The sequence below is a fragment of the Xenopus laevis genome, chromosome 5L, assembly GCF_017654675.1.
Source record: "Xenopus laevis strain J_2021 chromosome 5L, Xenopus_laevis_v10.1, whole genome shotgun sequence".
Classification (NCBI taxonomy): Eukaryota; Metazoa; Chordata; class Amphibia; order Anura; family Pipidae; genus Xenopus; species Xenopus laevis.
In genome coordinates this window covers 159,373,082-159,386,931 of record NC_054379.1, presented here as the reverse complement: position 1 = coordinate 159,386,931, position 13,850 = coordinate 159,373,082, and the positions used below count along the sequence as shown (strand labels likewise).

At 38.3% G+C, this 13,850-nt stretch overlaps 2 protein-coding genes across 7 annotated transcripts in view; one reads left to right on the top strand and one right to left on the bottom strand.

The window, feature by feature from the left end:
* Positions 1-7,099, bottom strand: part of supt3h.L (SPT3 homolog, SAGA and STAGA complex component L homeolog) — a 307,390-nt gene extending 300,291 nt beyond the window's left edge. The window contains exons 1-2 of one of the 3 annotated variants that reach the window (XM_018261992.2): positions 6,942-7,099; positions 3,949-4,061 (exon numbers count right to left, since the gene is read on the bottom strand). In XM_018261992.2, the coding sequence (XP_018117481.1) occupies positions 3,949-4,061 (113 nt within the window). In that variant the 5' untranslated portion in view covers positions 6,942-7,099. Of the gene's footprint in view, positions 1-3,948; positions 4,088-6,941 lie in introns of all 3 variants that reach the window. The other 2 variants (XM_018261990.2, NM_001093940.1) reach the window with 2 other exon arrangements.
* The window catches only part of runx2.L (RUNX family transcription factor 2 L homeolog), a 178,748-nt gene that overhangs the window by 56,442 nt on the left and 108,456 nt on the right, over positions 1-13,850 (top strand).

Below are 13,850 nucleotides of genomic sequence, written 5' to 3'. Positions count from 1 at the left end.
TAAATTAAAGAAAGACCCTTTGTACATCAGCAGTTTGTTTCCCGTCAGTGAAGAACGTGGCAGTTGAGAGCTAGCAAAGCACTTTAATGTTGAGAGTCATGTGACTAAATAGAACATGTGATAAGATCTGGCTGAATAAAGCTTCCTAGTCTTCACTAAAGAAGCCCCTGTGGCCATCTTGCTTGCGTCAACTAGAGACAGAACAAGGAATCGTAGGACACGCAAACAACACACATTAAGTAACAGATTTATTATGGGTCGAATTAAAAATTCTAATTTTGGAATTTTTTTTTATGGTCAAAACTATCAAATTCGAATTGTGAACTATCCAACCTCGATTTGAGCTGTAATTCGAATTTCAAGATTTATCATACTCTGGCCCTTTAAAAACTCAAATTCGACTATTCCCCACCTAAAACCTGCCGAGTTCATGTATAAGTCAATGGGAGAGGTCCAGTGACCATTTTTATGCTGTTAGTAGGCATCCGAACATTCGAGTTTTTTTTTTTTTTCAGAGAAAAAACTCAATTCGAGTTAAGTCGAATTCGAGTTTTCGGTCCGGAAATGTTCGTCCGAGTTTTAACAATTCAATTATTTTTTTTTAACAAATAACCCCCCATTTCAATTTCGAGTACAATCGAATTCGAGTTTAAACAAATCACATGAATTAGAATTTCGATTTTCAATAAATGTGCCTCTAAATAATAACACATGGGACATATAGATATATACTCATATATAGAAGCCGATGGACTAACGGGAAACCAGTTGGAATTTTCAGATCTGAGTAAGAACATATCTCTGTGTTGCGTACATATGGCTCAGATTTTCCCAACCCAAAACGTAATTACAGCTACGGGACCTGTTATCCAGAATGCTCGGGACCTGGGGTTTTCTGGATAAGGGATCTTTGTTTTCCATACCTTAAGTCTACTAGAAAATCATGTAAACATTAAATAAACCCAATAAGCTGGTTTTGCCTCCAATAAGGATTAATTATATCTTAGTTGGGATCAAGTACAAGCTACTGTTTTATTATTAATTTATTAAGCGTAAAACCAACAAAAAAAACTGAACGCTAAACTTAAGTCGAGGTCCCATAGAAACCAACTGGAGCTGTGCTGATCCTATTCCACATTTTTTTTTAACCATTCAGACTTTGAGGTTTTTGGTTTCTTTTCGCTAGTAAATTGTTGGAAAAACTTTTTTTTTTATAGGTTTTGGTTCAGATTTTGTTTTTCATTTGTGCTTCTTATATTTAGATCTTTTAAAGGGGTTGTTTGCCTTCCAGCACTTTTTTCAGTTCAGTTGGTTTCAGATAGATCACCACAAATAACGTCTTTTTCCAATTATTTTCAATTTTCTATGTGTGACTGTTTATCCAATATTCAAGTATAAAGTATCCTTTCTCACTTTCTAAAGCAGCTCTGGGGGGGGGTCGCCGACCCTGTAAACTGTTCTAAATTGATACATTTCTTATCTTTGTCCCTGTAACTTTGTAACTGTTAGACTTGATACAATAGTTAATACTCCAGAGATGCTGGTGAGAAATGTATCAACTAAATGTTTCAAAATTGTAACAGTTCAGATGCACCTGAATTACTGAGCTGCAGGGACATTCAACTTTAAACTTAGATTTTGTAGATTTTGTAAAAACTGTAAAACTGAAAAAAAGTCATGATTTCTGGAGAACAATCTGAAATCAGATGAACTGAAAAAAAAAAAGTCTTTGGAAGGTGAACAACCCCTTTTCTACATTACATGGAATTTGTGATTTTAGAGAAATTTAGTTTATTTGTGGTTTCAAAAAGCTCTAAAACCACTAAAATGAGAATGTTGATAAACGGACCTCTATGTTCTCCAAACTATTTAACTCAATTTTCAAATTGAGCATATTACGTTATCTTGTAAACATTACTGTGTATTTTTCCTTTGAAAAGAAAAATCTGAAGGACATAATGTAGCCGTTAATACTTGGGCAATATGAAACCCTGACATTGTAGTCTTTACAAAGTAGATATCAGGCTACTGCAAAAACTTAATTCTCTGTTGAGTTATAACTCTGACATTAACCAGCTTCTTTATCTTGTCCCACCCAGACTGTTGCATCCTTCTCTTTATTGGGTTTCCACTCAACTGTGTCTTTCCCCACTTGAGTCTTCCGTACTGTTTCCACCAGCCTCATCAATTCACTGTATCTGCTGTTTTTCTACAGAGATCACTAGTTCTCTGTTTGAACTGGACTCCAGATATTAATATTTAAGGAACCTCAAAAATGTAGCTCCAAATTAAACATTCCATGCCCACATCTTTAGATGCTCTCCTTTAAACTTTTTGGAACACATCTTCCTATCTTTGGAATCCCCTGCCCTTTTTTTATCAGGGTTTCCCTCCCCTTTAAATTAGGGACGCCCTGAATCCACCATTTTTGGCTTTGGCCGAACCCACGAATCCTTTGTGAATAATTCGGCTGAATACCGAACCAACTCTGAACCCTATTTTACATATGCAAATCAGGGTAAGGAAGGATGAAAGAGTAATATTTTTTACTTCCTTGTTTGTGCGATGAAAAATCACATGATTTTAAGGATTCGGATTTGGCTTGGGTCGGCGATTTCTGCTGAAAAAAGCTTGGATTCCTACTTTAAAAGAGTAGTTCACCTTTAAATTAACTTTTAGTATAATGTAGAGAGATATATTGTAAGACAATTAGTAATTGGTTTTAATTTTGTGGTTTTTGAGTTATTTAGCTTTTTATTCAACAACTCTCCAGTTTGTAATTTCAACAATTTGGTTACTAGTGTCCGAATTCCCCTAGCAACCATGCACTTATCTGAATAAGAGACTGGGATATGAATAGGAGAGGGACTGAATAGAAAACAGAGTAATCCAGTAGCTCTCCAGTTTGCATTTTTAACAATCTGGTTACTAGTGTCCAAATCACCCTAGCAACCGTGCACTAATTTTAATAAGAGACTGGGATATGGATAGGAGAGGGGCTGAATAGAAAAATAAGTAATACAATTGGAAATAATAATACATTTGTAGCCTTACAGAGCATTTAGGGGCAAATGTATCAAGGGTCGAATATCGAGGGTTAATTAACCCTCGATATTCGACTGGGGAATTAAAATCCTTCGACTTCGAATATCGAAGTCGAAGGATTTTGTGCAAATAGTTTGATCGAACGATCGAAGGAATAATCGTTCGATCGAACGATTAAATCCTTCGAATCAAAAGATTCGAAGTATTTTAATCCATCGATCGAAGGATTATCCTTCGACCAAAAAAAAATAGCCAATAGCCAGTTTCTTCTTAAAGAGACAGTACTTCGACTATCGAATGGTCGAATAGTCGAACGATTTTTAGTTCGAATCGTTCGATTCGAAGGTCGAAGTAGCCCATTCGATGGTCGAAGTAGCCAAAAAAACACTTCCAAATTCGAAGTATTTTTTCTTCTATTCCTTCACTCGAACTTAATGAATGGGCCCCTTATTGTTTAGATGGGGTCAGTGACCCCCATTTGAAAGTTGAAAAGAAGAAGGCAAATAATTAAAAAAACAAAAATAAATAAATAAATAATGAAGACCAATTGAAAAGTTGCTTCGATCTGGCCATTCTATAACATACTAGAAATAAACTACGGTGAACCACCCTATGTAAAATCCCTCCTGTTCAAGGACGCCATTCTGACAAACCGCTAAAGCCAGCCTAAAGTGTCAAGAATCGTTTTTCCACCACTGTATGCTCCTGCCTCATGCTGCACCCCTTCTCTGGATTTAATGTACAGCAAGGTCTCCGATTAAAATAACTTCCAAAAGAGATTATTGTACAGTTTCAAAACAAAAAAAAAAAAAACTTTAGTTGAATAACAGTGATAACAAAATCATTAATGTTGAACAGATGAACTTTCCCTGTTGGTAATGAATTCATAAAAGGAACACTTACATCATGCTCTGGAGCTCGGGAACAAAGCTGGTCATCTTCCCTATTCCTCTTCCAGATGATGATGATGTGCCGGCCAATGCCATTATGTTGGGCCCTGCAACGCCGAGGCTCATCTTGGCAAGAAAAGATAGAGATTAGCCTGGTAGAACCAACAAAAACACAGCAGAGAGAATCGGGTCTCAAAGCTCGTACTGAAAGGAGGTGTCCAACATAAAAAGAACTTTATCTAGATGCAGTAGATGCCCCTAATATTCATCTTTTACTTTTTACTCACTATACTTTATTTTTGTTTTCAAATCAACATGGAAGATGAATAGTAATAAGCAGTAGAAATAAGAATGACAAAAAAAACTCATTGGGCCAGGGGCACAACTGATGAAATTGGCCTGATTTAATCTTACTGGGCCAACTGGAATCAGCCCAAATGGCAAACACCGCAAATATGCAGATATAGCCTTATATGATCAGATTAGTACAGGTATGGGACCTGTTATCCAGAATGCTCGGGACCTGGGGTTTTCCAGATAACAGATCTTTCTGTAATTTCATATCTTAAGGGGGGTTATTTATCAAAGTCTGAATTTATCTCAATTTCTGCTACAAACTCCGATCAAATCCGCTTGGGGTTTTATTCTTATTTGTTATGACATTTTCCGGAAAATTTGCACTGTGGAAAAAAATCAGATTTTCCTGATTTTTTCGGAATTTTCACCCGAAAACTTTGGGGTAACGCACAAAACCCAGCACACATCAAAAAATCATTGGGACTTCTCCCATTGACTTATATGCAACCTCGACAGGTCTGAAATGCCAGATTATCCGATTCTGACTTTTCCACCCTCAGGGTTAAATAAATTCTGAATAAATTTGTGATTTTTTTTAAAAGTCCTATTTTATAAATTAGACTGAACTCGATTCGTGATCACGAATTTTTCATGATTTTTGCATTTAGAGTTAAATGTAGAGTAAATAACCCCCTAAGTCTACTAGCAAGTCATGTAAACGTTAAATAAACCCAATAGGCTGGTTTTGCCTCCAATAAGGATTAATTATATCTTAGTTTACTGTGTTTTATTATTACAGAGAAAACGGAAATCATTTTGAAAAATTAGGATAAAATGGAGTATGGGAGATGGTCTTTCTGTAATTCGGAGCTTTCTGAATAACAAGTTTCCGGATAACGCATCCTACACCGGTACTGGAACTTTAGATTGTAAGCTCTTGTCAGCAGGGCCCTTTGGTCCTTCTTTTATTCTGCAACCCTATTATGTTAAACCGGTTGGGTCACACTAGAAAGAAGTTCTGCTGGTCTAAACTTGGATGTGCAGGCCCGGATTTGTGGAAAGGCCATTTTACATAATAATGGCTGTGTATTTTCTTGAACTACAGCAAGATGCAGCCCCCCCCCCAATACCTTAAAAGCTCTCACCATTACTTAACTCTGTTGCACCCAACAGTGTGCCCCCCAGCTCTGTCCGAGGAGCGACACTGGCCTAAGGAGACATTATAGGCTGCTGTGGCATGGTTTGAGCCCTCCATCTTATAGATTCTGGTCCCCCCAAATCCGATGTCATTCCTGGGGCTTGGGGGACAGCACTGCAGTTTTAGGTAGAGTTAATAAGGCAGCAGAGCATTCAGTTTACAATCATGTCATTCATTGTAACATAGTAAGTTAGGTTCAACAAAAACAAACGTCTGTCAAGTTCAACCATCTATATATAACCTGCCTAACTGCCAGTTGATCCAGAGGAAGGCAAAAAAAACCCCATCTGAAGCCTCTCCAATTTGCATCAGAGGGGGAAAAAAATCCTTCCTGACTCCAAGATGCAATCAGACCTTTCCCTGGATCAACTTGTACTATGAGCAGGGTCAGACTGGGGGGGTCAGGGCCCATGGGGGCTGCCACATCAGGGCCACCACAAGTGCCCCAGTCGCAGTCCTCCCTCCGCAGCAACTCACCCTGCCCTCTCCTGCCCCTAGGGTTGCCACCTTTTCTAGAAAAAAATACCGGCCTTCCTATATATTTATCTTTTTACCCTATTAATAACATTGGAATCAGCCATAATTTTTACCTGCCAGGCCTGTAAAATACTAGCCAGGTGGCAACCGTACCTGTCCCCCTCGGAGCATACCTACTTCATAGAGCGAGTGACCAGGCGGGACAAGTGGGAGGAGTGGCTGGGGAAAGTGGGCCGGAGGTCAGGAGCAGAGGGGGTCTGGGCCGGCAGGGCCCACAAAGGCTGAGGCCCCACCGGGTTTTTTCCCATTATCCCTCTGACCCAGTGCGAGGCTCACTATGAGCTATCTCCCATATCCCTGTATTCCCTCACTTGCTAAACACCATCCAACCCCTTCTTATACCTATCTAATGTATCAGCCTGTACCACTGATTCAGGGAGACAATTCCACATCTTCACAGCTCTCACTGTAACAAACCCCTTCCCAATATTTAGCCGGAACCTCTTTTCTTCTAATTGGAATGGGTGCCCTCGTGTTCACATAACACACAAATGTTCCTGTTTAATTTTGAAACATGTTGGGGGGGGGAAGTTCCTTTTTTGGAACTTTTGGCAAATAGGATTCTCTTACACATTTTTTCTCAGTCCGTAAAACGTCCATCCATGTGTCAGAAATAAAATATCAGTGCATTTTATCTTGTAGTCTTACAGGGCTTGCACTAAAACTACAACTCCCAGCAGGACTGGCTATGGCTGATATACAGGACAGTCTTTCTAGACAACTTCCAGCTGTGGAAGAAGATGTAGAAAGGGAGTCTGGGGGAACAGCAATTGCCATTAAAGCATTGAGAAAAGAAACTTACATCAAGTCCAACCTTGTAAACTGGCCAATCACAACTCAGTACACAGCAGAGGGGTCACTTACTCCCTTATATAGAACTATTGGCTCTAGGAAGTAGCAAGCAAATAACAAGAGTTCATGAATGATACCCTGCAATGCTCTTTATGGTGCATATATTTTATTCAGTGACTTACCTGCCTCCAATATCCCTCGGCACTTAACTGCCCTCAGCCCGGTTCACTGCCCGAGTAATGTGGGATAAACCCCCCGCAGCACACTGTCCATATGGGCACACACGATCTGCCCTCAACAATCAGCGCCGCCAATACTGCATTCCCTTATTAAGTATGGCCGCCCGCAGCCAATGAAAAACCAGCGGCCTGACATGAACAGCACGTTTACTTCCTGCTTCAGGCTGAGCGGGGAACTAGACAGCGAGCGGGAAACTACAACTTCCGGCATCCATTAAAGGCTTTTGCTAGGGGAGGCATGATGGTAGTTGTAGTTCGGAAGATCCAGCGCTTTTTTTATTTTTTTACTTCTATTGATTTTCCAAAGAGCTCAAAGCAGTATTGGTGCCTTCAGGGCAGGCTGCAGTCAGTCTCACATACTGTATTAGTAGCAAGCAAAGCAGAAAGTTCTCAGTTCTTAAATGGGTTGTTCACCTTTGAGTTAAGGCTCAGTATGATATAGAGAGGGATATTCTGAGACAATTTGCAATTGGTTTTCATTTCTTATTGTTGTGTTTTTTTGAGTTATTTAGCTTTTTATTCAGCAGCTCTCCAGTTTGTAATTTCAGCAGTCTGGTTGCTAGGGTCCAAATTCCCCTAGCAACCATGCATTGATTTGAATAAGAGACTGGAATATGTATAGGAGAGGCCTGAATAGAAACATGAGTAATAAAAAATAACAAATGTGTGGCCTTACAAACCATTTGTTTTTCAGATGGGGTCAGTGACCCCCCCCCATTTGAAAGGTGGACAGAGTCAGAAGTAGAAGGAAAATTGTTAAATTAAACTATAAATAATGAAGACCAATTGAAAAGTTGAACCACCCCTTTGACACCAAGTATATTTTTTACCAGCCAGGCCAGTAAAATACCAGCTATGTGGCACTAGGCTCCCAACAGGCATTGGGTCTGCTGCTCCTGTTATCACCACCGGGGCCTACCCAATTAAAGTGATACCGGTACATCTAAACCAATGACACCATTTGATGTCTCACATATAACACCTTTAGTCTGCACAGTTCATCTCTGTTCCCAAAGCCATTTATGTTCTAGCGACCGGGGTCAGGCAGAGAGGCAAGGGGAGCGGCAATGTTTCAAGTAGGGAGCAGGTCTTGGTCATTGGGGCCCATGAGTGCCTGAGCCCACTGGGTTTTTTCCCGGTGCCCTGCCAGCCCAGTCTGACCTTGCCCATGTCCCACGCAGGTCACGGATCAGCGTAGTGATGTCACTGTGCCCCAATTTGGTGCCAAATTTGAAATAAAAGAGTGCCAAAGACCAGGGTTCAATGCCAAAATGTAGGTTGAATGCCTGGCTGCTCTACATTTTGTTATTGACTGATTTTCGGCTCTTGACCTTCCTGCTTTGTCTCTTCATTACAATTTATTGCTGCTTGCCCTGATCTTTTGCCTGAATACAACCACAAACTCTCTTTACTCTCAGACTTGGTCCCAACTTCAACTTACCAAAGTAACTCAGCCCTAACAGTATATTCTGGGCACTGAACCCGGGTCTTTGAAATTCCTTTATTTCAAGATGGCGGCGCCCCCATGTCCGACATTTGGTGCCAAATTTGAAATAAAGGAATGCCAAAGCCCGAAGTTTCCTTGTGAGGCAGAAGGTGAAAAATGACACTTTACACTTCATTATTAGAAAAACGATGACACATAGAAAATAGAAAGTAATTGGAAAAAGTTGATATTTCTGGCGATCTATCTGAAAACAAGTAGCTGTTAAAAGGTGAACCACCCCTTTAAGCTGTAAGTCTCAGTTCTTCCAAGAGACCTGCTTATCTTAAATAGTTACAAATGTTTCTTTTCTTATCTCAAATTGTTACAAAAGTATCTAAGTGCATCTACTTTGCCAATTAAGTTTTAGAAACATTGTTTCTTTTTCTGGCTGTTCAGTGCAGAAGATCGAAGAGAAAGTCAGGACATTTCAATAACAATCCGGGACTGCAGGTTGAGCTGTCAAAATCGGGACTGTCCCACAAAAAAAGGGGCAGTTGGGAGCTATGGGAGTGCAATCACACCAGGACTTGAACCCCCTTGTGGCCTGCCAGAGCCAAATAAATCATTTTGCAGATGGCAGGGTAGAGGAATTTTTCTGCAGCAGGTGCAAGCTCTAAAGGATGGGGGCCCCACCGCAGCTAGTTATGCCATTGGGGCTATATAAATAAATTAGGGATGCACAGAATCCAGGATTCTGTTTGGGTTCAGCCTTTTTTTAGCAGGATTCAGATTCGGCCGAATACTTGTGCTTGGATTCAGATTCGGCCGAATACTTGTGCATGGCCGAACTGAATCCAAATCCTAATTTGGATATATAAATTAGGGGTGGGAAGGGAATCACATAACTTTTTGTTACAAAACAAGGAAGTCAAAAGTGTTTTTCTTTCACCTTTTACCTTCCCTTCTCTAATTTAGATGAGCAAATTAGGGTTTGGTTCGGTATTTGGCCGAATCTTTCATGAAGGATTTCTGAATTTGGCCGAATAGTGGTTTCGGTGCATCCCTTAAATAAAGTGCAGGTATGGGATTTGTCAACTGGAAACCCGTTATTCAGAAGGTTATCTGTCATAGACTATATTTTAATCATATAATTCAAATTTTTAAAAATGATTTCCTTTTTCTGTGTAATAATAAAACAGTAGCTTGTGCTTGATCCCAACTAAAATATAATTAATCCTTATTGGAGGCAAAACACTCTTATTGGGTTTGATTATTTTCGAAATAATTTTTTAGTAAACTTAGTATGATGCAGAGACTGATATTCTGAGACAATTTGCAATTGGTTTTTATTTTTTATTATTTTTGTTTTTTTTTTAGTTATTTAGCTTTTTATTAAGCAGCTCTCCAGTTTGCAGTTTCAGCAATCTGGTTGCTAGGGCCCAAAATACCCTAGCAACCATGAACTGATTTGAATAGGAGACTGGAATATGAATAGGAGAGGGTCTCTGAATATAATGACAAGAAATAGAAAGAAGCCATAACAATTAATTTGTAGCCTTACAGAGCATTTGTTTATAGATAGGGTCAGTGACCCCCCATTTGAAAGCTGGAAAGAGTCAGAAGTAGATGGCTAATTGTTAAAAAAAACTATAAATAATGAAGACCAATTGAAAAGTTGCTTAGAATTGTTCATTATATAAAATACTAAGTTAACTTAAAGGGGTGGTTCACCTTTAAGGTAACTTTTATTATGTTAAAGAACGGCCAATTCTAAGCAACTTTTTAATTGGTCTTCATTATTTTATTTTTTTTATAGATTTATCATTATTTGTCTTATGATTCTTTGCAGCTTTCAAATGGGTGTCGCTGTCTCCCTTCTAAAAAACAAATGCTCTGTAAGGCTACAAATGTATTGTAATTGCTACTTTTTATTACTCATCTTTCTATTCAGGCCTCTCCTATTCATATTCCAGTCTCTTATTCAAATCAATGCATGGTTGCTAGGGTAATTTGGACCGTAGTTACCAGATTGCTTAAGATGCAAATTGAAGAGCTGCTGAATAAAAAGCTAAGTAACTCAAAAACCTTCAATAATAAAAAATGAAAACCAATTGCAAATTGTCTCAGTATATCACTCTCTATATTATACTAAAAATTAGTTCAAAGGTGAACAACCCCTTTAAATAAAATACTAAAAGTTAACTTAAAGGTTCAGTGACCCCCATTTGAAAGCTGGAAAGAGTCATCAGAAGAAGGCAAATAATTTGAAAACTATAAAAAAGAAGTTTCTTAGAATTAGCCATTCTATAACACGGCAAAAGTTCATTTAAAGTTGGACCACCCCTTTCAGATATGGAGATCTGAATTGCAGAAAGTATTCTGGGTAACAGGTCCCATATAATATATTAAACATATATCGTTCTTTAACCTATGACTTCTTGTGATGTTGCCTCTTTAAAAAAAAATATGTAAAAAAAACCTAAGAGATCAGCATTTTTAGCTGTGCATGCTGGGAATTGTAGTTTACAATGGGACAGCTGTGCGGTTCATGAGCTGAAGTCTTCCATCCAACCTAAAACCATCTCTGAGCATGGCAGACTTTAATTAACCAATCCACGTTTCTCTCTAATCAAGGCCAAGTGAAAACATCTTTAAGTTATTTTCATCCCAGACAAATTAAAGTTGCTGAGAGCAGACCAGGAGTCTCGGCGGGCAAGGGGAAAATTTGAAAAAGCCCATGGCATAACAGAGAGCTTTCTGAACAAGCCCTAATATGCCGAACTATCTTATAAATGAACTCATTCAGGGCTATTTAAGTGAGTTAGGAGAATGAAAATATAAAAACATGCTTGTGTTAACGGCGCTTTGATCAGAACGCAGTGAACATTGACATCCAATCAAATAATGTGTTCCGTGCCCACCAAAGGGACTAGGGGCCAGTAGAGCTTTATACGGTGGTGCCTTTCAGACCGCAGGACCTCACAGGCAGTTTCTCAGCCTTTAATAAGGGGCAGGCCACACGGGTGATTATGTTGCTACAGCCAGCGGCCCAGACACTAAATGGGGAAAGACATATTTAATAAAGAAAGCAAATTATTTCTAAACAACTTCCCAATATACAGTAAGATAAACATGTTCAGTGATTTCCAAATGGAATTTCATTGGAAAGCTGAATCTGCTATTCTCTACCCCGGCTGGAGGGAGCTGACGACTGCTGCACTGCTTCCAATACTGCCTGTAGTCAGGATCAGCAGTGCCAATAGCAATTCCATACAAATAACTTTAAAGGGAGGGTTCGCCTTTAAGTTAACTTTTAAGGGCAGATTTTATTGGTCAAAATGAAAATTTTAATTAAAAAAAAAAATTAATTTCGAGCTAATTTATGTGTACTTCGACTAGGGAATAGTCCAAATTCAATTCAAATTTGAAAAAAATGTACTGTCTCTTTAAAAATCGAATTTTTCGATTCAAAGGTGATATTATTTCGATTAGAATTTGAAAACTGACCAATTCTATCGAAAACTGACCTATTCGGCCAAAAAAACTTCGATATGATTTCTGTTGGTCTTTTTGAATTCGAATTTCGAAGTTTTTCAAATTCGAATTTCGACCCTTAATAAACCTGCCCCCAAATATTTTACAGAATGCCTAATTCTAAGCAACTTTTCAACTGGTCTTCATTATTTATTTTAATAACTCTTTCCAGCTTTCAAATGGGGGTCAGTGAACCATTAACTTTTAGTATTTTATTTAAGTTAACTTTTAGTATTTTATATAATAATAATTCTAAGCAACTTTTCAATTGGTCTTCATTATTTATAGTTTTTTTTTTTTAACAATTAGCCGTCTACTTCTGACTCTTTCCAGCTTTCAAATGGGGGTCACTGACCCTATCTAAAAACAAATTCTCTGTAAGTATACAAATTAATTGTTATTGCTTCTTTCTATTATTCATCTTTTTATTCAATTCAGACCCTCTCCTATTCATATTCCAGTCTTTTATTTAAATGATGCATGGTTGCTAGGGTAATTTGGACCCTAGCAACCAAATTGCTGAAACTGCAAACTGGAGAGCTGCTGAATGAAAAACTTAACTCAAAAAACACAAATAATTAATTTAACTTTTAGTATGTTCTAGAATGTCAGTTCTATCCAATTGGATATTACTCATCTTTCTATTCAGGCCTCTCCTATTCATATTCCAGTCTCTTATTCAAATAAATGCATGGTTGCTAGGGTAATCTGGACTGTAGCAACCAGATTGCTTTACAAAAGCTGCTGAATAAAAAGCTAAATAACTAAAAAGCCACAAATAATAAAAAATGAAAACCAATTGCAAATTGTCTCAGAATATCACTCTCTGCATCATACTAAAAGTTCATTTAAAGGTGAACAACCCCTTTACCAACATTAAACAAAATTTAACTAATGGAAAACTAGGAATGCAAATTCCTAAAAATGCCAGTACTGTTTGTCCTGATAGGTTATTGCTTATGCTCATTACTCAGTAAATTAATATATTTATAATACATTTTACATGGTTTCTCCAAGGACCATTCTGAAAAATGTCATTGGGTTCCGGGTTTCTAGTTGAAGAAGAGCTAAAGCTTTCACACTAAACATGAAGACATATATACGTTGTTGCTTATGCTCATTACATTATATAATTTATATATTCCATCATTATCTTAGAGCAGTTATCCCCAACCAATGGCTTGTGATCAGCACTGTGTCTTCTTCTCTGAATCATAACCTCATAAATGTAACCGTGACACCCCTGATCCCCAATGAATTATATTCCTTGTCCTCCGTTACTATAGCGTCTTTCATAATAACTCTGCTTATGTTGTCAGTGATAGAAATACAAAGGGTTTCCCTATACTGCTTGCTCACAGCAGTGCTTTTAGATTTCGATTTAGCGCCCAGCTGTTTGTGCAAATGGAGTCACAGTGATGATATCAATGTGACATCATCAATTGTCAGCTCTTGGGCAGACGTTGAATGGCTTTGTGCAAATCTGTCTGTGCTCTTTATCCAGAGACCAGTCAAGTGTCTTCTTCTAGCAGTGCTGGACTGAGACACCAGGGGCCATCCAAAAACCTTCCAAAAAAACAAAAAGCCTTAGTACTATTATTCTGTATCTCCTCACTCAACCTCTATTCTATTAATCTATTTTCTTTACTTACTGTAATCAAAGATTCCATTTAGCCTCTTTGTTCTCATAGAAATTGATAATGACCATGAAATAGGTCAAATGTTTAGCAGCATGAGGTCCCACTGACAACTGGGCCCACCGAGACTTTTCCTGGTTCCCTGTGGGCCAGTCCAACACTGCCCTAGAGAGAGATGTTAAACTATTTGTCCTGATATGATTCTGTATATATTATTATGTTATTTTACAGTGATATACGGTCAATATTTACAAC